General features: G+C 39.9%; 1 protein-coding gene across 15 annotated transcripts in view; it reads left to right on the top strand.

Moving 5' to 3' along the window:
* EZH2 (enhancer of zeste 2 polycomb repressive complex 2 subunit) overlaps positions 1-23,273 on the top strand; it is a 63,215-nt gene that overhangs the window by 4,921 nt on the left and 35,021 nt on the right. For 7 of the 15 annotated variants that reach the window (XM_082400481.1, XM_082400478.1, XM_082400468.1 and 4 more), the window contains 2 exons: positions 19,907-20,030; positions 20,617-20,745. In XM_082400481.1, the coding sequence (XP_082256607.1) occupies positions 19,914-20,030; positions 20,617-20,745 (246 nt within the window). In that variant the 5' untranslated portion in view covers positions 19,907-19,913. Of the gene's footprint in view, positions 1-19,746; positions 19,797-19,906; positions 20,031-20,616; positions 20,746-23,273 lie in introns of those variants that run through there. The other 8 variants (XM_082400469.1, XM_082400476.1, XM_082400479.1 and 5 more) reach the window with 2 other exon arrangements.

Genomic DNA, 23,273 nt, shown 5'->3' with positions numbered 1-23,273 from the left:
TGAGTTAATACACGTGAAGCCCTTAGAACTACAGCTGGCACAAATTGTTTGATAAGTGATTCTTAGTTATTGCACTAGTATTGTTTATAAGAGTTGATGTACTTTCTCATTCATGGAACTAAACACTTCCCAGGCTTAAGTACGTGCTTAGAACCTGTATGTGAAGAAAACGGCGCTTTTCATTTCTGTTTACTTTGAATTATGTATTGATTAAAAACAGGTAATATGTGTTCAATTAAAAAAACTGAAAACAATTTAGACGTTTACAAAGTGAAAACTTTCTTGATCCCTGTAACCCCATTCCCTACCCTTAACAGTTTGCTGTATATTCTTCCCAAACTTCCCAGTGTATTCATATGAATATATATTAATACATGTATTTTACAAAAACAGGATCAAGTTATTTTGTTATGAAACATTTTTTTAGGTCAATGCAGAGATCTGTTTCATTTTAAAAAGCTTGCTATTTCTTTAAAGCTTGCTATGTGGTCAACACTGTTTTAAGTGCTTTCATTTATTTTACATAGACACTGTAATAACAAGAGATGGAGAGCTTAGGTAACTAGTTAGTGGTAGAGTATGGATTTGAATTTGGGCATTTGGGCTTCAAAGCCCTGATTTCTCAGCCTGGGGTGTGTGTGTGTGTGTGTGTGTGTGTGTGTGTGTGTGTGTGTGTGTGTGTGTGTGTGTGTGTGTGTGTGTGTGTGTGTGTGTGTGTGTGTGTGTGTGTGTGTGTGTGTGTGTGTGTGTGTGTGTGTGTGTGTGTGTGTGTGTGTGTGTTTTCTTTGTTTTCGTAAGGCCCTCGAGTTACCCATGATTTTAGCATTTCTTAAAAGAGTTGTAAAACAACAGCAAATACCCCAAAAGAATATGCAAGGCGACTGGATGTGGCCTGCCAAGCCTCAAAGCACTTAACCATGTGGCTGTTTGCAGAAGTTTGCTGCCCTCTGCTCTAAGCTCTCAGGCTGTTTTGTTACGTGGAATACGCAGTATGCCGGCTTCTGTGCCGTCATGCAGTGAACCAGCCGTCTGTGTGGACGTTGTGCTCTCCCCACAAGGAGGGAACATCCTTATGGAGCTTTGAACATTTGTGTGATGGCTTTCTATAGGGAGAATTGCTGGTTCAAGATTATGCACAGTTCAAGTTTTAATAGATGTTGCCAAATCACTTTCTAGAGAGGTATCCATTTTTTAGTGTGCAAAATCAACTTTATTGAAGTGTAGTTTATATACATGAAAATGCACGTATTTGAAGGGTACAGTTTGAAGAATTTTGACAAATGTAAACATCTGTAACTGTCACCTCAATCAAGATATAACCTTGCTATCATTTCAGAGTTCTTTTGTGCTCCCAACTGCCAGTCCGATTTCTCCTGTTTAAGAATTTCACATGAATGGAATTACGCAGAATATACATTTTTGTGACTGACTTCTTTGATCCAACATGTTTTTGAGATTTATCTATGTTGTTGCTTGTTTCAGTAGTTTCTCTTTATTTCTCAGTACTATTCCATTGTGTGAATATCTTATGTTTTCTTCATTTACCTGTTTATGGGTCTGTGTCCCGTTTTGGCTCTTATTAGTAAAGCCTCTGTGACCATTTGGGCAAGCCTTTTGTGGACATATCTTCTACTTTCTCTTGGGTAAATACCTTGTAGTTAGACTGTGGGGTCATGTGGTAAATATTGATTTAATTTTATGAGAAACTGCCAGACCATTTCCCCAAGTGATTGTCCCGTTTTGCGTGGAGTTAGGGTTGACTTGTTTCCGTGGGGGAGCTGTGGTTTCTCCACATTTTCGCTGAGTCTTCACCCATGTCCCGTGTTGCTCTCATTTAAGTCACTGGCATCTGAGTGCTGAGTATCTTATTGTGGTTTTAATTTGCATTTCCCAAGTGATCAGTGATGTTGGACATCTTTTCACGTGCTTATTGGCCATTTGTATGCATTTTTTGGTCAAGCCTTTTGTCCATTTAAAAAATTGGGGTGTTTGCCTCATTGAGTTGTAAGAGGTCTCTGTGTATTCTGGGTACACATTCTCTGTCAGATGTATGTGTTGCAAACGTTTTCTCCTTAATTTTCTACTTTGATTTTGTGTTTTTGACAATATATAGATCAAGTTAGGTAATAGTACTAGAAGCGTAATTGTTTAAATTCAGTTAAATTGTGTGAAAACAAATTCATTCTTAATCCACAAATCATTTAGTTCTTGGTATAACAAAACGTCTTGTGTTTGCAGAAACATGGACATTAAAAGGATATTATTTATATTGATGGTATTAGGTGTGTGGCATGAGGAATTTTAAAATTAAGCTAACTAGTTTTGAAAGTGATAATATTTAGTAATTCTTTAAACTTTCATTTTGGGTAATTTGGACCTTTTCATTTATTAGTGAGTTAACATTTTTCTGACATTTTTTTTTCTTCAGAGGATAAATGGGGATATTAAAAGTGACTTTGATCTTAGACTCTGGTAATGTAGAAGTGATGATAAGGTTGCCAGGCTTCGTTTACCTATTTTGATAGTTAAGTAAATTTTTTGCTATATAATCAGATGGCTTTTCAGAGTATATATACTTGATTTGTGTACTGTTTTATTTCTGCAGAGTATCAGTTCTTTTGCTCAACAGCTAATTTACTCCCATAATAATTTTTAGTTTTTCTTCATTATACAAGTAATACACAGTACCTCCTTTTCCCTGTTAAATAAAGGAGAAAAAAAAAAAAAAAGCAAGCATTTGGGCTTGTGCTGGGTGTCGTACACCTCTGCAGGTGGTCCCGTCCTTGCCCAGCTCAAGTCTTCCATGGCTGTCGATTCCATGAGAAACTCCTGAAGCTAGTGTTGCAGGCTGGCTACGGAACAGCCCACCTCTTTCAACTAGTCTCACCTCTGATAGTTTTCTTATACTTTTCCCTTGTTGAGCTCAGCTGGTCTTCTTACTTGTCTCCAGGAAGGCTCACGTGGAGAGTCTGCTCTGTCCTCTTTCTGCAGTGTCTTCCATACCATTTTAGCATCTCAAGATGCTGTTTATTAGCCTGTTTGGCTCGGAACACCCCATCCGCCTCTCCCAACCAAACTAGACAGCTTCTCTCCTGCTTCGAGGGAAATAGCCAGCAGTTCTCTTGTGTTTTTCTCTTTCCCTCTCCCCTTGACTTTAAGCTCTGATTTACTCGTCTGCATGGTAGAGGTTAGAAAAGGGTTCTGGGACTTCCCTGGTGGCGCAGTGGTTAAGAGTCTGCCTGCCGACACAGGGGACACGGGTTCGATCCGTGGTCCGGGAAGATCCCATATGCCGCGGAGTAACTAAGCCCATGAGCCACAACTACTGAGCCTGCGTTCCACAACTACTGAAGCCTGCGCACCTAGAGCCCGTGCTCCGCAACAAGAGAAGCCACCGCATGAGAAGCCCGCGCACTGCAACGAAGAGTAGCTCCCACTCACCGCAACTAGAGAAAGCCCGTGCGCAGCAACGAAGACCCAACGCAGCCAAAAATCAATAAATAAAAATAAATAAATTAATTAAAAAAAAAGAAAAAGTACCTTCCTTTAAAAAATAAAAGTACCTTCCTTTAAAAAAAAAAAGGGTTCTGTACATAGTAGATAGAAATAAAATTTTGTGAAATTGATTTAGGACCAGAGCCCTGAAAACTTGAGGCTCTCTTCTTCAGCAGCAACTTAGTAAATAGTGATTTAAATAGCACCCCGACCCTTTAAAGCAGAGCCTTCAAGAGTCTGTCTCAGGTGAGTTTTTCGGCTGTTCTGTGTATCACCCAGTGAGCTTTGCTACCTGCTGTCAGGTACTATTATACAATTTTAATTTATATCCCTAGTATACTCTTGACTAAAATTAGAAAGCTTGAGAAACTCTGATCATGGGAAAAAGTGAGAACATAAAATAATGATTCTGCAAATTTATCTCAGGATGATCTTTATCCCTCTGTTGCATTTATGCGAGCTAAATGCATGCTATCGTACATAGCATGTCAAGATGTTTCTAGTAAGTTTTAAAAAAGTGTCAAAAAGACAAAACATCATGACTTTTATCTATTTTAGTGCTTTGGTTTTTGTTACTAAAGACCATCTGAGAAGTGCTTTTTGTAAGCAAAACACAAAAATTTAAGAAAACTAGTTGATTTTCTTTAAACAGGGGAAGAATTCCAATCATCATTAAAGCAGCTTTTATTTGTCTTTGATGCCATAGCGTATAGTGAAATTTCACTGTACGCTATTCATAGGTACATGAATACCTACTGTGTGCTTACAAATAATGGAACTAACTACTATTTATTGTGAACTTGCCCTTTGCCTAATATACATGCAGCCTGTAAACCAAACATTTTACTTTTGAAATTTGTTGAAAGTCATGCATTTTAATTACTTTAAAAAAACCGTATAGTATTTGCTAAATGAGAAAATAATTATCTGTTCTTTGAATATTATAAAAGATTCTATAAGATGAACTTCATAATCTTTTAACAGTATAATGATCTATCATATTATTAGGTAGACAAAAGCTACGGTGTGAGTATCCTTATTCATAAAATTCTGATCTAAAATGTTTCTATGTTCAGATTATTTAATAGTGTAAGCAAAATTTGCAAAATTATTTTTTAAATCTCTAGTGGGTACCATGAGATAAATTACCATGCAGAGGATTTATTGGTCAGAAAAGGTTGGGAAATGCCCTTCTAGAGTAATCAGTAAGGACTTTTAAATGGCAGAAATGTTGCTTGAACAGGCTTAAAGGAAGGAGAGGATGAATTGTTCTACTTGCCCCGTAAGTAATTTTGCCTCTTCAACGAATATTTGTCTGTCTGAAATACAGAGCTCAAGTTAGCTATGGAGAAGATATTTTAGAGGGTGCCTTCCCACTGGCAGCTGGATATTGTGCAAAGAACACAGACTCCAGGCTAGGCTCTGCCGTTAAACTAGTTGTATTTCCTTGGCAAGTAGCTTTCGTGGATCTCCACTGCTAAATGACCCGGGTGAAGAAACTGAGCAACTTGTGGTTATTGAGGATCTACCTTGTGCCTTCAGAGAGGATATCTGTGTCTCTGTTTTGCAGATAAAGAAATAGGGACTTGGTGAAGGTAAGTAACTTGCTTAAATTCATGTAACCAGGAGGACCAAGATCCCTTTGAGAATAGGCTTTTGCTGCTTCTAGGGTCCTGCTTAGCTCGAATACTGAGATGCTTGCTAGGTGCTGGGCTTCTGTTAGCCACTTAGATCTATTTCTCTGGAGAGTTTGAGAAATACTGGACTTGAGTTCACATTACTATCACAGGTAATTGCCGTGCTCCCTAGCTGGCATTTAATTGCGTTCTATGCATTTCTCCCAAATTCCTTTACCAGTTCATCAATTCATAAAACATCTAATGCTGATTATAAGCCTATTTTTTTCCTCTTTTTTGCCTCTGCACAATAGGCATAATAGCACCTAAAAGTCTTTTAGGACTATGATATATCTGACTAAACTCGCTTTCTAAACAATCAAATGGGGATATTGTGATTTATAGTAAGTTTATATTTGGTCTTTGTCCTGTTTCTGGCACTGGAGCTCCTAAAACCCTTGGAGTTTTCTAAGCGGTTAAGAGTGATAAGGGTGTTTTTTGCTATTTGTAACCAACCCCTTTCAGCCACACCTGAGTTTATGCTAAGAGGTGACTTCTGGAAAACACCTAAGGATGGGTGGGGGCTGGTTGCTAGGAAACCAACCTTGAGATTAGAGGGTTGGAACTTTCAGACACCACCCCCCCCTCCAACCTCTGGGGAGGGGAGAGGGGCTAGAGATGGAGTTCAGTCACCAGTGGCCAATTATTTAATCAACCAACCTTGCCTGTGTAATGAAGCCTCCATAAAAACTCAAAGGGACAGAGTTCGGGTAGCTTCTGGGTTGGTGGACACATGGAGCTTCAGGAGGAGTGGCAGGCCCAGAGAGCGTGGAAGCCCCGCGCCCCTTCCCACATGCCTGGCCCTATGCACCTCGTCCGTCTGGCTGTTCCTAAGTTACATTCTTTTCTAATAAGCTGGTAATCTGTTTTCCTGAGTTCTGTGAGCAGCTCTAGCAAATTAATTAATGAAAACCTATCTCCAGGTAGATAGTGTCAGATTTGAGTTGAAGTGTAGGGTACCCAGCTGGTGTCGCAGAGAATTGCTTGGTGAGGGGAAAAACTCCACATGTTTGGTGACCGGGAAGTGTCAGAAATGAAGTACTATTCAGAGAATATTGTGTGTAATGTAAATGAAAACTATCATAGCATTACTCTTTGTACAGATCTGCACTGGCAAGTTCATACTCATTATTTCTCACTTTTTCCTATAGAATTTACTCTTGTAGTTAAAGAAATAAAAGTTTTTCTTTACTATTTGTCTGGTGTCACTTGTTATCCCCTAACAGCATATAACTAAATGGCTCGCTGTGCCATACAGTTTTCTAGAATAGAAATTTCTTCAAACTATTTATTGGGTGCCTCAGTCTTCACCCATTAGGGCTGTTCAAATAAAGGGTGAGATACTCTCTTCCTTACCCTTGAGAAAGAGACATTCTATTACAACTTTTAAATCTAGATTACCAAACAAAAAGTCATGTCTTTTCTGTGCCCAGAGTCTAAAATTCCTAAATGTTAGGCACTCATTTTAGCCCCCTCCTTTTCTTTTACCAGAGGAAGTGCTGGGATTGAAGTCTTTTTTTCCTGCCTAAAAACCTTAGTGTTAGTGTGGTAATTGCAGAGAGGTAACTGCAGGGATTGTACAACTGGTTTACCTGTAGTTGGTGAATTCTTTATAGCATTTCCATAGTTATTTGGAGACTCAAAAATATTTCTTCTCAGGGCTTAAGTATTTGTGATAAGCGATGTTATAGTAATAAAATAGACAATATACTTTGGTAACAAATACTGAAAATATCATTGATTGTCAGTAGTACTTGAAGGGTTGGACATTTTCTAGTACCTCAGCAATATATTTATATTGATATTTGTCATGAACCTTAAGTATAGGAAAATCATGAAAAGACTTATATCTCATCGCTGCCCCTACCTCCTATACTTCCATGTTGGCCCAAAGCTACTTCTGTTTTGAGCAAGAGAATGACTTTCAGAGTAGAGATGAGCCTAAGGAGTTTCTGAAGGGTCTCTGAGGGGTTCTGTCATCCATGGGCTAAATAAATGGCACTTGCAAACATTTTTACCCCCTTGTGGTGTACACCAAACTCACCAAACTCCAGTGCTGAAACTACCAGGTAAGGGTTACTTGGTTGTAGGATGCCTGGAAATTCTGAGAGGTTCTGTAAATACTTTGGGATTAATAGTTTGAACTACCAAGTCCTTTTTATGATTCTGTCTTCAGAATATAGAGGGAATTGTGTTTTGTTTGGGGGTTAAGATATAAGGTCAGTGTTTCAGGCAACACTAGTATGTTGGCAGAATTGCCCATGGAGAGTTTCTAGGAAGATTCCGTATCATAAATACCTTCTCTTTAGGTCCAGAAGCAGCCCATCTTTCCTCTCGTATGGGAACAGATCACTGTGCTTCTGTTGAGCACAGAGTTGTTTGTTTGCACTTAGGGGCCAATGCTATATGGAAAGCGCTGAGCACCGGAATCACTCTGCGCGGCTAAACAGTGTCGAGGATGTGCAGAGCAGGCTGTGGGGACAGCAGATTCCTGTCACCTATCTATGCTCACTTAGGTAACTTATTGCTTGGAATGATGGGTAGATCCCTTGTATTTACCTAAAGTGGGTTTCTCTTAAAATTTTGCCAATATATTAATATGTTGTTAAATTTGTACTAGGTTGGCTTATTTGAAGTATAAGATTTAAAATAGACTTCCTATAAGGAAGAAAGGCTGTCATCAGACTTAACCTACCTTTTCATTTTTTGGCCTATATCAAAAGGAGTGTTGAAGAAATAATATGTATCCCATGTCCCGTCCTTGAATTACAATGAGTTGTGTATCATAGTTTTAGTTTCTGGTACATCAGTCTTTGTTCTGTTTCCCCTCCAACAGTGTCTCAGTAAACTGAGTATGTACCCAACAAAATGAGAGGATTTAGCTTATAAAATAGGTTTCGTACAGTTTTCAAAGAAAACTTTACCCTCTAGATGCGAATTTTGTTAATCTGTTTTATCTGTTTTCCAAGCAAACTATTTATAACCTTTATGATAGTTCAGTTTTCCACTTGGTGTAAATTTATATGCCATTTCTTTTCTAGGACGGGTCTGTGAATGGATAGAACTTTCGAATAAACACAGGCATGCTGGTCTGTAGACTCCATGTTGAACTATTGAACTTAGGAGTTTAGTTTATTCTTCTGCTGGATGGAAAATGATCTTATTTTTGTAGAAAATACATTACTGCAGAGTCTACTCATTTTTGCTGAAACAATCCAGTTAATGTTTTCGATCATTCACCTAAGATTGCCACATTACTGTAATTTTCCTGTGCCTTTTAACACGACTGTGCCTTTTTAGCACTACTTAAACCAGGGCTACAAATGTGATATGTATTTTTTCCCCCTTATTTTCCCTTATCACTAGTCAGGGGCACATCTGTTTCCTAAAAACTTCTTGAATACAATTGCTGTTTATAATGCTTTCTCACCTGTAGTCGTATCCACTGAAGTTTAGGCGCTAAGGTGCCTGTTGTATCTTGCAAACTTGTGTCTGTCACAGGATTTAGCACTTTCAGAATGTTTCATAAATTCATATTGACTGGTTGATAATACCTCTATTCCTGGCTTTCCCAAATCCTTCAAAATGAAGTTTCAGAAGTTTCTTTTCCTTAAATTTTTGCAAGTCATTTGGGTGGACTGTTTGGGTCCAACAGTAGTGAGCTTGTGTATTTTTGTCACTTTTTTCTCCTTTTTAAATAAAAATAGAGGCATGCTAGGAAGTGAAAAGGAACAAGATATTTATGTTTCTTTTATGTGTGTAGGGTGAAGTTTGAATATGTGGGGAGTTGGTTGGGAGGATGGGGTTGTTTTAGGTAAGCAAGGGGGTCAGAAGAGTGACCATGATGGGGGATGATTATCTTCTTACGAGCATGAAGGGTAGGACAGATGGATGAAAACAAGCAATTTGTTTAAAACAAATTTTGTTAATGTTAGTCTCTTAATTTGGCACAGATGTATGGCAGACTTTCTTTTGGATTCTATAGTTGACAGTTATAGCAAAGTATCCCTCATTAAATATTCTTCACATAGATTTTTGTTTGCTTTTTTTTATTAGTTGCAAGAATGGTGATTTCTAGGCTTTCATTGTTACAGACTTGTCTTTTAGAAAATATAATTTGAATATATGCCAGTTCCAGGCTCTCTGCTAGGCAAATGAAGAGGCGGGGTATTGTGATTTCTGATTCATACGGTGTCTGGATATACTGATGGCACTTGTTCTCCAAGCGAGCTCTGTGGGCCTCAGGGGGTCCGTGAGGTTAAAATTATTTTTGTAATAATTTTAAGATGTTATTTGCCTTTTTTACTGTGTTGACATCTGCACCAGTGGTAGAAAAGCAGTGGTAGGTAAGGACTGTTGGCACCTTAGCACTGAGAGTAAAAATAAAAAGCCAGTTTTGAGAATGTCCTCGATGAAGTGAAAAAAGTTGTTAATTTTATATACTCTTGATCCTGTGCACACATCTTAATGTTCTGCGCCACAGGATGGGAATGTGCACAAAGGGCTTCGATTGCTGCCCGAGTGTGACCTTCTTTGGGAGCTGCACTTATGGATGGAGTTCCAGGCTGCACCAGCTGCTTTTTTCATGGGGAACCATTTTCACTTGAAAGAGGGGTTGACAGACAAACTGTGATTATTTCGACTTGGGTATTTGGCAGCCATTTTTCAACGAAGTGAGCCTGTCACTTCAAGGAAAACAACTAACCGTTATTTGTTGCCGGTGATAATGTTTGAGTTTTCAAGCAAAATTTAGAATTTTTGGAAAGCTTGTATCTGTCACTGTGAGGTTGACAACTTTCCCAATAAATACTTAAAGACATCTTTGATGACATCAGTGGATTTAACAAGTATGATTTTTTGAAATATATGAACTTATGGAAAATCTGCATAACTCAGTGGACCAGTCAGTGTTTTTCATATTGAGGAAATGATATTGTAAAGTCATGCATGGGTTAAAGATGCATTCAAAGGAGACAGACCAATGAATTTTAATGTAGCAGAGTATGAAAAGTTTATTGATACAATTTCAGGTTCCACATTGCAACTAATCTTTTAAGAAACCGCCACTGCTTACTGAAGGGTAGTGGTTGTCTTGAGGAAAAGCACCTATGAGGTTGAATTACAAGCTGCACTCGCCACTCTTTTCTTAAAACAGTTTTGGAGTAATATCAGAGCATGAGATTCACCATTACCTCAGAAGGCTATCCAGATACTCTTCCCTTTTCTAGTTCAGTATCTGTTTGGGAAAGTATTTTCTTTATATTCTTCAACCAAAACAACATGTTGGAACAGATTGAATGCAGCAGCAGATATGAGAATCCAGCTGTCTTCTATTAAGACAGATATTAAAGAAATTGGCAAAAATGTAAAACAGTGTCCCTCACTGATTATTTTAAAAGAAAAATAGTTTTTAAAAAATAAAATGTGTTATTATATTAACATGTAACAGCCTTGCTGTTATTTTTAAATGAATTAATGTTTTAAAACGTTCTCAGTTTAAAATTTCTAATATGCAAAATTTCAGTAGATACGCCCCATATAAACTAAAGGGGTCCTGAGACCAAAATGCATAAGAATGGTGTCTGGTGTTTTCTTTGAACATTCTACCCTCTCTCTCTTTGTCTGTGCTAGTAACTGCCATGTGAGTAGTTAATGTCTCAATCTGGATCTACGTTCAAATTCTTAGTGGTCGCAGTGGCTCACTTAGGGCTTCTTATCCTCTTTTGGTCAGTTCTTCTTTCTCCTCGTGAGTGCATCTGGTTTTTAAATTTTAGAATGTCTCTTGCCATCTTTTTTCTCCATTCACACTACTGTCAACCCAGTCAGAACTCTTATCACTTTATTCCTGAATTACTTCAGTACTCCAGTTGTTTCTAATATAGTTTTCAAACTTGAATGTTGAATGCAACCCCAGGGTTGACTTGACTTTAATTTTATTTATATGCTCTCTAAAAATGTACAGATATAAACTTCTTATGGTAAAACCAAAGCAAAGTTACAGATTAAACACGGACAATCAAATCAGCAACATATATTTAATGATGTTATTTTGTTAACATGAATAGCCAATCTGTTTCTTTAATTTGGCTTAATAATACTAACACAGAGAATGGTTGTTAGCATATATGTGTTTTATAAAATGCTGTTAACTTTTAGTCTTTATTTGTTCAGGATAATTAGACCTAGTGGTTAGCCTGCGCTGTGACACCTAGCAATCCTTGAATGCCAGTTGAAAATTCTGTAAAGCTGTGTTGATCACTGGAGCATTGTGGAGTTACTGAAGCCTGCATTGGATAGATATTGAATCAATTAATTTTGGAGTCTTTACTAGAAAAATTATTACATATTTTACTACTGGGTTTGCTGGTTGGTGGGAACAAAATGCAAGTTGGTGACCTCTCTGCATCCCACTGGCTTTGCAGCGTGCACTAGGTGCTGAGCGGTTCAGCACCGGTTCCTTTGTTTGCCAACCTTACCAGACCTGCCTCACCTTACTTTCCTGTTGTTTTTTTTTTTCCCATAGCCCTCAACGCCATGTTACATACTAAACATTTTTCTTTGTTTTTGATCGTTTCCATCTAAGTAGACTTTAAGTTCTATGAGGTCACAGATTTTTGTCTGTTTTATTTATTGCTGAGCCTTCCGTTTCTGTAAGAGTACGTAGCCATGTGTTAAATGTTCAATAAATATTGAATGAATGAGTGAATGCATATTAACACTTCTCTTTTAAAACCCCAAACTCAGATGCTCTTCTCTTGTGTTACGTGTTTAATGCTGTCTTCCAGCTGCGGCAAAGACATGTTTCTCTGTCCATCCTAAACACAACTAAACTGGACCTGAATTGTATAGAATTGTTTGATTTCTTTGATCAGTATATGTATAATCAGTGGCACAATTTCCTTGGTTCAGAGTCTGTATTTCTATTAATATAGCCTGTAAGTGTATTATCTTTTTAAGTGAACACCATCTTATAAGTGCATATGGAGATCTTTTCCCCCCTTTTTAAATTGTTCAAGTCATGTCTGAGTTTTTAAATAGTAGAATTAGATGTGGGAAACTCCCCCTCAAATTCCATCTGTGTATATTTTTTGTTTTTTCCTGTTTAACATTTTACATAGCATTTTAATTTTTAATATATCAATATTTCTGTTCTGTTTATCATTTTAAAAAGTCGATGCCTATTTTAAAAATGAATGTCTTTACATTAGGTTGTTGTATAACTTAATTCCCTTCTTTAAAAAAGAAACTTTATTTTGGAATAATTTTAGATTTCTGTAACCATGGTACATTTGTCAAAGTTAAGAAACCAGTATTATTATGTTACTGTTAACTAAACTAGAGACTATTTGGATTTTACCAGTTTTTCTGTTTAGTCCTTTTTCTGCTCCAGGGTCCAGTCCAGGACACCAGGTCGCATTTAGGTGTCTCCTTAGTCTCTTCCAATCTGTGACAGTTTCTCAGTCTTTCCTTGTTTTCATGACCTTATTTATTGGTCAGATGTTTGGTCGAAATGTCCTTCAGTTTGGGTTGATGTGATGTTTTCGAGCGATGACTGAAGTGAGAGGTTGTGAGGTTTGGGGAAAGAATACGACTGGGGTGCGGTGCTGGTCTCAGCACACGTCGGGGTGCAAGTGGCGGGTGACCTAACCGTGGCAGGGGTGTCACTGGTTTCTCCGCTGGGACGTCCCCTTCCCCTCCCTGGATTCTGCTTTGAAAGCGACGCACCTGGGAAGGGACTAGCTCCGCGCGTGGGCTCGGGAAGTGTGCACATGGGTTTTGGAACTCCGTGTAAGAAAGACTTGCCTCTCTGCCCCCATTTACTTGTTTATTTAATCACTTCTTTCTCTCATAGACTCATGGATACTTATTTTATTAGTTCGGTTATAATACCGTTGTGATTTAGTTTGATGCTCAGATTGCTCCAGCTTTGGCCCCTGGGAGTGCCTTCAGTTTGGTTCCCGTCCTTTCATCCTCTCAGCATTCCCTTACTTCCTGCTACAGGCTTTTCTCCTATTTTCCCGGTCCCAGCCCATGAACCGGCCATTAATCCAGAGCCCGGCTTCCTTGTGCTGGGTAATGAGATTCAGGAGAGGAAGATGTGGGCGCTGGGGGTCCTGCTCCTGGGCTCTGTGGGCGGAGCCTGGAAGCCCACGCATGTCTGCTCACCCAGGGATGCACGCGAGTCTCCCTGCGCCTGTCCGCGTGTGTATGAACATGGAAGAGTTCACGCTGCTGTCTCTGACTCTAGTCCATCACCACCGCTTGCTTATTTGGCCCTGGTACCCGTGAGAAAACTTAACTAGAGGACAGTGTTTCTGTCCAGTTCTTTTCGTCTTTAGCCTTCCTCTGTCCAGTCAAAACACAGATTTCCAAAGTTTCCTAGGTTGGCTCCTTTTCTCCCCACCCGTTTCCATGGGCTTATCTCATGTGGTTTTTATATACCCCAACTCATTGTGTGGTCTGTATTCCTTCCTGAGATCCCCTGACATCCTGTTTTGGTTTTATTTACTTGCATACAGTCTATCATTTAAGAAAATGACTTTTCACATTGATTTGTTGTCTAACTTAACTTTTTTATATGAATATCGTATCCTGATCTTCCTCACCTGCTGTTGGGTGATGGTAGCCAGGACTTACATGGTGTAGTGCCTGCTGTGACAGGTGCTGTCCTGCGGCCTTACATCCTTACAAGAGTGGACTTCTCAGGACAACTCTGTGACGAGGACGCTCCTCACAGCACGCGGAGAGGGAGGAACAAAAAGGTTTGGGAACTTGACCAGGTTCACACACAGCCGGTCCTAGGAGAACTGGAGTCCAACCCAGGGAGGCTGGCTTTGCAGGCTGTGCTCTTGCCTTTGTTTAAGTTGTGGATAGGACTTAGGATTTAATAGGACCAGATGCCGTCTTGTTGGTTTATTGTTGGGACTTAGTTTGGAGTGGAGAGGGCTGCTGCCCACGTTCTCTGCCCCACGTCCGTAACAGGCCTTGTTGTCGCCAGAGCGCTCTTCCTGCTGAGCCAGAGCCTGGCCAGCCTGGAGCGGGTCGCTGTAAGGCTCAGGGTGGCGACCTGCAGTGGAGTCCGCTTGTCCTTGCGGATCCCGAACGGAGGACGCAGGCAGCAGCCCGGTGCGCTTGCCTCCTTGGGCCCCTCACTCCTAGTCTCCTTCTCATGGGGGTGTTTTCCATAAAGCCCCTCAGGCGTAAGACCTACTTCTCTTAGGTTATTAATTTTTATCTCTTACCAAGAGTTACATCTATAGGTCTCTCTAAGTTCTCCTAACCCTAACCCTTAGCCTTACCCGCAGAATCTTATTTACCATTAATTTCCTTTTGAGTTTATTAAAGCAATGGATCTTAACTTAAAAAAGTAAATGAAATTGGTAAATGTGACTAACAGCTGCCCTCAAAGCATTTTAAATATAAAAGCACTATGGAAGATTGGTGATTTTTCAAAATTGGCAATTTCAGTTAGGGAAGGACATCGAGAATATTGCAATCATTATTACTTAAATGTTGTTAAATTTGGATTTTACCTTCCTTAGTCTGGTCTTCAGTTTAGAGTCAAAGTTGATGCTATTGACTTAGTTGAGAAGGATAAGTAGTACCTGTAATTTATTTTTTAGTTTTCTTCAGACAAGTAGAAGCAGAACTCAGCAAGACTAGTAGATGGCGAGTGCCTTGATTTGGCAAATCCTTTAGGAATGAAAAACCTTTAAAGAGGGGCATAAAATGCACTGAAAATGCCTAGGGCATTTTTTTTTTTTTTTTAATTCCTCAGTCATTGGCAACTGAGTAAGGAGGGGCAGGAGTGTTACCTTATTTTGGAAAAGACCCCTCACAAGTAGACTAGAGTTGGACTTGATGGAGAAGAATGCTGATTCCTGTGCTGTGTGGCCCAGTCACTGGAGGTAGAGAGGTGTGTCTTGGGGTCACCAGGGCCGTCCAAACCCAGGGCAGGGGCGGAGCTCCTCACCACGTGGGAGTGGAGCCGATGCTGTTGACCATGAGGAAATAGGGCTCGAGAACCTGTCTTCTGTTCACTCAGGTGTTGTTGTGTATATAATCTCAATATTAAAACGGTACCTCAGACCCCTTCTGTGTCTCATGTGGCGGAAAATCTAATCCAAACTGGTTAAAGTAAAAGAGAGGGAATTCCTTGGCTCACATAACTGTGAACAGTTGTGGAGTTGGTTTGGCAAAGCACGCCTGGTCAGGGCTCAGTGATGGGACTAGAGTCCATTTCTTGGCTTTGGGTGTTTTTTCTTTTTCTCTTGTTGACTGTTCTTTGCAGGCTCTCCTCTCATGGTTGCAGTTGGCTTCCAGCAGTTCTTCAGGCAGCATGTTTCCAGGTTCAAACCTAAGTGGAAAGGGTGAGCATTCTTGACCTTGCAGGGAACCTCCTGAGACTTTCACATCTGGTTGTGTATTCATCCCTGCACTGGTAACTACAGGGGGCTGTGGGCCGGGGCCTCGGGCTCCCTCCCATGGAGGTGGCAGTCCTTAGAGAAGGGTGGGTGCAAAGTTCCCAGAGAAGGTGAACTGATGCAGGGTGGCAAAAACAGTTTGAGTTTGGTTGATTCATAAATTAGACTCTGGACTGTATAATTTTCCTTTATTTTATTTAATCTATATGTTTGTGATCCTGTAAAGCTTTACTACATTGTATTAAGGTTTGGATGGTTCCCCGCCATAACCTGGTTTGTCTTTTGAATTAAAACATAACTGTTGTTGTGGTTTCACTGTATACAGGTCGACTTGAGCTATAATCTGTTTTGAATAAGAGAAGCTGTTTTTTTCCTGGATAAAAATCATACTCGTGCCATTTCACCTATGAAACTAAACAAATCTTTTGAGTGGGAAATTTAAAAATTGGATTTTTCACAAATCCCCATCCATTTAGTAGCAAGTCATTTTAATAAAAGTTTCTTTCTGCTAATGTACGAGTATTCCAAGCTGTATCTTAATACTTCCAGGGCTGTGATATAGTGGGAAATAGTCAGAAGAGCTGATTTGTCTGCCTTCAGGGTGGGAAGGAGCAGGGGGAGCTCACGTTTGAAGGCTTGAAGTCTCTGCACGCCGGGCCTAAGAGGTGGGTGAGCCTGCCTGTGTCTGGTGTTTGCACCCAGCTGTGGGGTAGGTGATGATATCCCGACTGTTTGGATAAGGTCTCTCAGGCAATATCAGCTTCCCTAAGGAAGACCCAGAGGCTCCAGGTTTTGTGCTCAGGATCTCTTGATTGGTAAGGCGGCTGGACCACAGGGTCCTGACTGCCCCTGAGACGCATCTCCTCCCGGGTTTCTCGGTGGGGGGGTGACTCCCCCTCCCGTGCCGCACTCAGCGCGGCAGCCACCCTTCCTCTCATACCTTGTGGCACAGCGACTCATGATCAGCGCGTGCTAATAGACCTGCTTTTTGTTTTTAAATCTGTTTGCCAGGCACACAGCCTGCGATTTGACAAATGGAGAAAAATTGTTCTTGAGACTGAGGAACTTCCAGTGGGGGTGTAGTGGGGTGAAGAACGTGAAAATGTGATTTTAATACGTTGTAAATGCTGTGATAGTCGGAGGCAGTTTGTTTTATGTAAAACATCCTTCTAATGGTGCCTTAAATTTTGTTATTTTTTTCATGGATCTGCCTGTTTATCCCTATACTTTTTTTTTTAAATTAATTAATTAATTCATTTATTTATTTTTGGCTGTGTTGGGTCTTTGTTTCTGTGCGAGGGCTTTCTCTAGTTGCGGCGAGCGGGGGCCACTCTTCATCGCGGTGCGCGGGCCTCTCACTATCGCGGCCTCTCGTTGCGGAGCACAGGCTCCAGACGCGCAGGCTCAGTAGTTGTGGCTCACGGGCCCAGTTGCTCCGCGGCATGTGGGATCTTCCCAGACCAGGGCTCGAACCCGTGTCCCCTGCACCGGCAGGCAGATTCTCAACCACTGCGCCACCAGGGAAGCCCTTATTCCTATACTTTTAAAGAACAGTCTGTACACTTCCATTTCTTATCCTAATTCAGAGGTCATGATTCTTATATTTTGATAATTTCCCCTAAATGAATCACTGTCCTTTTTTCTTTTCCTCTCTATTGTGTATATTTACCAGATCATTCTATAGCTTAAAACCTTCACTTACTTCTTTATTTGGAAGAGCTTTGTGAAGTTTATAAACGTGGAAACTTATCCCTTCATGCCCTCTTACGGAGAGGTTGGTTCCAAATCAACTTTGAAGTGTTTTGTCATTGATGGAGCAACTTGTTAGTTTAGTAACAGCTTTGGTTTTGTCCTGACATACTTTTCCAGAGGTGTTGTTACTAATGGTAGAAACACATAGAAGGTATTCCAGCGTGTTAGGCACGGAGGATTCCAGTGGAAAACATGAAGTGCTAACTAATGAAATGATACCTCTTCACCATGACATAAAAAATGCACCTTAAGAAATGCATTGTAGTGATATCCGGGTTGCACATCAGTGAAAACGAAAGCCGTGTTCCCAGTGCGGGTTTTTATCAGGCACGGTGGTGCCGCCTCCCAGGACCAAGAATTTGTGGAAGCAGCAGATGGGACCAGTTGTGATGAGTTTCTGAGCTAATGCAACAGATCATCCCTTTTTCTCTGATTCCTCTCCTTTCTAGCTAGGCCTTTGAAGTGCTAAGTGTCTGAAAATAATTTGCATAGAATTACCTGAGCTCATCTGTTAACTAACCAGCAGATGTGAAAGTAAAAAATTGCCACAAAGTCATTTTTAGAATAAAGCTCCAGCCTCTCCCTAACTTTGGCGTCTTTTTGCCCGGCCTCACCGTCTTCCTAACTTCTTCCCCACTTTCTGTGTTTCCGCCAGGCTGGGATCTGCTGTGGGGTTTAGTCTTCTCAGCTCTGAGGACTGTCATGTTTGTTCCACTCAGCACCCCAGGCAAGGTTACACTTTGAAGCTTTTACAGGACTCAGTCCTATCTCTGTGATCTCATTCAACTGTCTTTATCTTAAGTTCTGAAGTCTCTTCATTCTTCTCGTTCCCTCAATTCTTGTAATTTGGGCTGTTTACCTAATTTGGGGTCCACCTTCGTTTGCAGCGTCTGCTGGCGGCCCCTCTCCGCCCTTACGGCCCCGAACCCAGCTGGCTGCTGCTCTTACCTGAGCCCCTTCCGTTCTCTCTGTGCCTTTTGAAACCCGACTCAACTTTTAAGGTTGAGTGGTCACTTTGCTGCCATCCTTCTGCATCTCCTTACTTGTGTCCCCCACCCTCAGCCCCAGTACTTCTGCATATTTATCTCATATTGTAAAGTCCGTTCTTTTAGCCCTTCTTAGGTAGGTTATAAGTGCCGCAAGGGCAAGTTCTGCGTTTCATTCATCTTTGTATATTCATTGCCTGATTCTTACTAATCATTAATTACATGCTTTCTTTGCCCCTCTCTCAGCTTGAATAATCCACCATTTGTGTTCTCTTTTCGTGGTTTTGGTGGTGGAATATTCCTACAGAAAGTTACCACTGACCTCTGGGTTCCTTTTCTTTCTCTAATTCCTCTCCTTAGGCAATTTTCTCTGTGCCCGAGGGCTGTATGTAAGCAGGTATATGAAACCCTACTCAGTTATTCAAGCCAGAAAGCCATCTTCCCCATATTGAAATCCTTGCCATGTTTGCTCTCAAGTGACTCTTGAAATCATTTCCTTTCTCTCATCACCGGTGTCGTTGAAGAAGCTGCGTCGTCGCTTGTCTAGGGTCAGTCCCGCCTTCCAGGCTCACCTGGCCTCACCTTTGCCTTTTACTCTCTTCCAGCCCCTCCTGCCGCTGCACTGCGGTCAGCTGGGCTTTCCAGAGTGTAAATCTTCCCCCTGCCCCTTTACTTAAAACGCTCTATGACTTTCCATTGCGCTTAGATAAATTAAAGCACAAATCCCTAATGTGGCACCTTTGCACCATCCGATAGAGGAATGCCCTTCTAATCTTTTGAAGATACAAGTACAAGTTTAACACTTTGATGAACAAATGTTCTGGAAGAGGACACTCGTTTAGACTCTGTGGTGTGAATTGGACACCCGGTGGACTACAGGCCGAGCCCACGTTGCACAAAACCGGCTTCCAGAGCCTCTGCAACCACAGATGGGGTGGGAGGGGTCCCTGCCTTCCTTCTCCTCTGGCTAGCAGAGGAGCCCCCATGGGAGGAAAGGTGGCACGAGGCAGAAACACAGACTTTCATCACAGTGTTGAAGGTGAGAAGCATGGTTGAAAGTGCGTGTAGGGGGAATACTTTAATTTGTACAGTTATCACATATTGTGCTGTATATTTTCTACCTTTGGTGCTGTATGTAGATTTTACTTCTTTTTCAGATTTATCTTTTTCAGTCATTCATTTATGCCTGTAGCAACTAATTTAATGATGAAAAACTTAGAATATGTGTCTACATTTTTTTTCACTCCACAAGTGTGGATCTCACAGCTCGTAACTGTATATACTTAACTCCTGTAATGGGTCACATTTCTGTAGGATGACTGCAGTTTAGGAGTGGAGTATCTTTGTAAATAAAAATGTCTTTAAAAGGTTGTCTTAAATAAAAATTTATACTTGGAATGAAATGTTTTTAAGGACTTCACCATGCAGAACAAATGAGGACCCTTCTTGCAAATATCAACAGCGTAATTATGTGTCATTTCTTTTGATTGTTAGTTTGCTGGGGATTAAAACACAAGTGGTCATATTCAGGCTGGTTAGATTAGTGATTTTAATATGAAACCATTGCTTTTAGAATAATCATGGGCCAGACTGGGAAGAAATCTGAGAAGGGACCAGTGTGTTGGCGGAAGCGTGTAAAGTCAGAGTACATGCGCCTGCGGCAGCTCAAGAGGTTCAGGCGAGCTGACGAAGTCAAGGTATCCTCCGTCTTCTGTGAAAATGCGGGTACAGTTAAGGATGGTTTACCCCCTAAAGATAAGTTTTAATTTGAAAGGGTAAATGGAATTTACTGTAAGATAAATGAAAACTTGGAAGTTAAGGTCCTTGGTCTGTCTTAATTAACATAAAAATCGTACCATGCACGTTAGTGAAGTGGAAAGATTTTAATCTAATGGTTATTCAGTCTACTTGGAAATCACCATCTTTTCAGTGTAGCTTTGTATTTCATGTGGAGACCCAGGACCCAAATGTAAAGGAATGTGTTTCATGGTACTGTGTTCCTAAAGTCATTGTGATTTAAAAAAAATATAGATATATACAAAGTTAACAAAGAAAGGATGGAAATAATTTCCTATTCCCCTTCTACTCTCAGTAAAATAATAGATGTGGTGTTTTTGTATTATTTGAACGTGGGAAACCACAGTTTAGTGTAAAATCCATATGCTTTTGAAGGAATGTCCCTGATACTTTTGAGGAATGACTCAATTTTAACCTTCATTAGAGCTGTTGCAAATTTTCTAACAATGAACAATTTCTTTTCTCCTCTCCTTCATTTTTTTAAAGAGTATGTTTAGTTCCAATCGTCAGAAAATTCTGGAAAGAACAGAAATCTTAAACCAAGAATGGAAACAGCGAAGGATCCAGCCTGTGCACATCCTGACTTCTGTGAGCTCATTGCGCGGGACCAGGGAGGTTGGTGAACTCACGCGCTGTATGAATTATCAGTGCATTTTGGTTTTTGCTGTTGGAATGTTGGTTGGTTATCGAGAGGAGGCCATTGACCTCGGATGTCCCTTGTTTTATTGTTATTTCTTTTTAATGTGCAACTGATTCCTAGATTTTTATAAGACTGTTCATTAAAAAAGAACTTTAAATACTCTCGAATGTCCTCATCAGATCACAAGTTAGAGCAAGGCTTTCTGATGCACAGTTGTCTTTTTTCCTCCCCCTTCATATGAATTAGCCATGCTGTAAGAAATGGTTCTTTTTCATCCATACTCATGGAGTAAACAAGCTTCTTATTATACATTTTGTCCAACTTCTAAGGCTCTCTCTATAAGAATTTTTAAATTTGGGGTTGAGAGGTCAGAATTTCCTTTTTTAATAGAATTTTTTTGAACGAACGAGGTAGATCTTAATCACTCCAAAAAATTACTGTTTTCAAAGGAAGGCAATAAATCTATGGTAGATTTTATAATGAGATAACACATTAAAACATAGTGGCAGCAAGATGAAAAGAAAATGGCAGAAACTTACATAGTATAGAACCAATCAGTAGGATTTTGGTTAAAGCATTTCTGTTTAAGTACCTGTTTTATGCAGGAAGACATGGCATATGATATGGAATGCTATTTGAATTCAGGGCATGGAAGCAAAAAGAGGGAAGAAAGTGATTTGAAATTTAGATTATACCATGTAGTAGATGATTGTTGACCTGGGTGTCTAAACATGGAAGGCATCTAAACAATGGAATTTGTTCTAAAATAATGTTTTCAATGAGCAGTCATTTTTTATATGATATTGTAATAATCAAGCACTAATTTGCTGTCTTATGAGACCTGTTGAGATTGTGTGATGCACTGGCTTCAGAGACTGGTCAGTGCTATCATAGTAGCTCAGTCTATGCTACAGACACGGTCCTAGTGGTGATTTCAGTGATGGTGCTGGTGGTCTTGATGGTGACACATATGGCTTGGGATGATCCTTAGTTATTTATGCATTTTGTCAGTTGACAGCTCTTTAAGCTCTGACTTGCAGTTGTATAAATATGTATTATATGTTATTAACACCTTCCAGTCATCTGCAACAGGTCAGGACCTACACATTAGAGGTAAATGACTAATTAATATACTAAGGGTGAAAGGGATTCTTTTCTATGCCAGTCAGAATGTTCTCAAAAGGGATCAGGATGCAGCCTCTAATTCTTTTGAAAGTGACCTTTTGGAAATTTTGAAGTGAAGGAAAAAGAAACCTCGTTTTTTTCTCTCCAGAGGGATACATTTTAGAAATTTGGAGAAATAAAGTAGGAACACATGGAATACTTAATTTTGCCACCCATTACAAATCTCAAAATGCTGTTGAAAGCCCAACCTACATTTATAATAAAAGTTAACATCAGTAATGATTTCTGGCACTGCACTAGGTACTACTCTACCTCATTTTGTCTTCGTGATGGTTGTATTACCACTTTTTTATTCCCAGGTGAGGAAACTGAGCCTTAGGAGAATTAAAGTCAGTTTCCTTGCTCTAATGATCTGATGTGGGCCTGGAAGAGTACACTTTGCTCAGACACATTAAGAAATTATTAAAGTTCATTATTTATGTACAACCGGAATTGCTCATGATACAATTTTTGGTGTTAAATTTAAGAGTACAGTTTATTCAAATGAGTATTTACTAATTGAATTTTGCTTTTAATTTTGTCAAGTGGAGATAAAAGTCATTGAATGTAAAGATACCTAACTTTTTATTGAGTTCATGAGAGAAATTGTAAGAAGAAATTAGCATTTTAATGAAACAAGTGTTTTTCTAAACTTAGTACCCCATGCAGGTTGAGAAAAAACATTTTCACAAAACAGGAGGAGAAAAGGAGGAAAGTAACCCCTAGTCTCAGGAATTTAGGTTTTGTTGCATGGAACTCTGGTCAAAGCACATTTGTTTTTGAGCCACTCTTAATTACTGGTTCTGCTTGAAGTGATTCGTCTTTTACTCCTCCTAGCCCCCAGCCCCTTTAAAACCATCATCACTGACTTTTGGAAGCTGAAGGTTTATACAGTTTGTGATAAGCTTCTTGGTGTTATCACAATAAATAATAGAATTTTAGGGCTGGAAAGGACTTTAATGATCTCTGTCTAGTCTCCTTACTTTTCAGATGAGACTATATCCCTGTTATTTTTTCTTCAGTTTGAGCATTTCCAGCAATATATCAGTTTCTTTTATATGCTTTAAGAGTTGGAGTCAACTAGGTCAGAAGCAGGAGGATAAATAAGTTAGCCTGTTTTGCAACGACTTTCCTAGTAATAGGCTTGTAGGCTTGGCAGAATTTGGGACTTCACTGTTGACCCAAACACCTAGAAAGTCCATGGCTTTCAACATTTGGAAGTGCTGTTGTAACATTGTTTTAATTAAGTCCTTATTTTTATAGGCTGATCCTTTATAAGTGCTGTCTTCAGTTTAAATTCTTTGAGCATGACGATGATACAATGACAATTTTCAGTCGT

This window comes from Balaenoptera borealis (genome assembly GCF_965194805.1).
Source record: "Balaenoptera borealis genome assembly, chromosome: 7".
Classification (NCBI taxonomy): Eukaryota; Metazoa; Chordata; class Mammalia; order Artiodactyla; family Balaenopteridae; genus Balaenoptera; species Balaenoptera borealis.
This window is presented reverse-complemented; position numbering and strand designations above follow the sequence as displayed.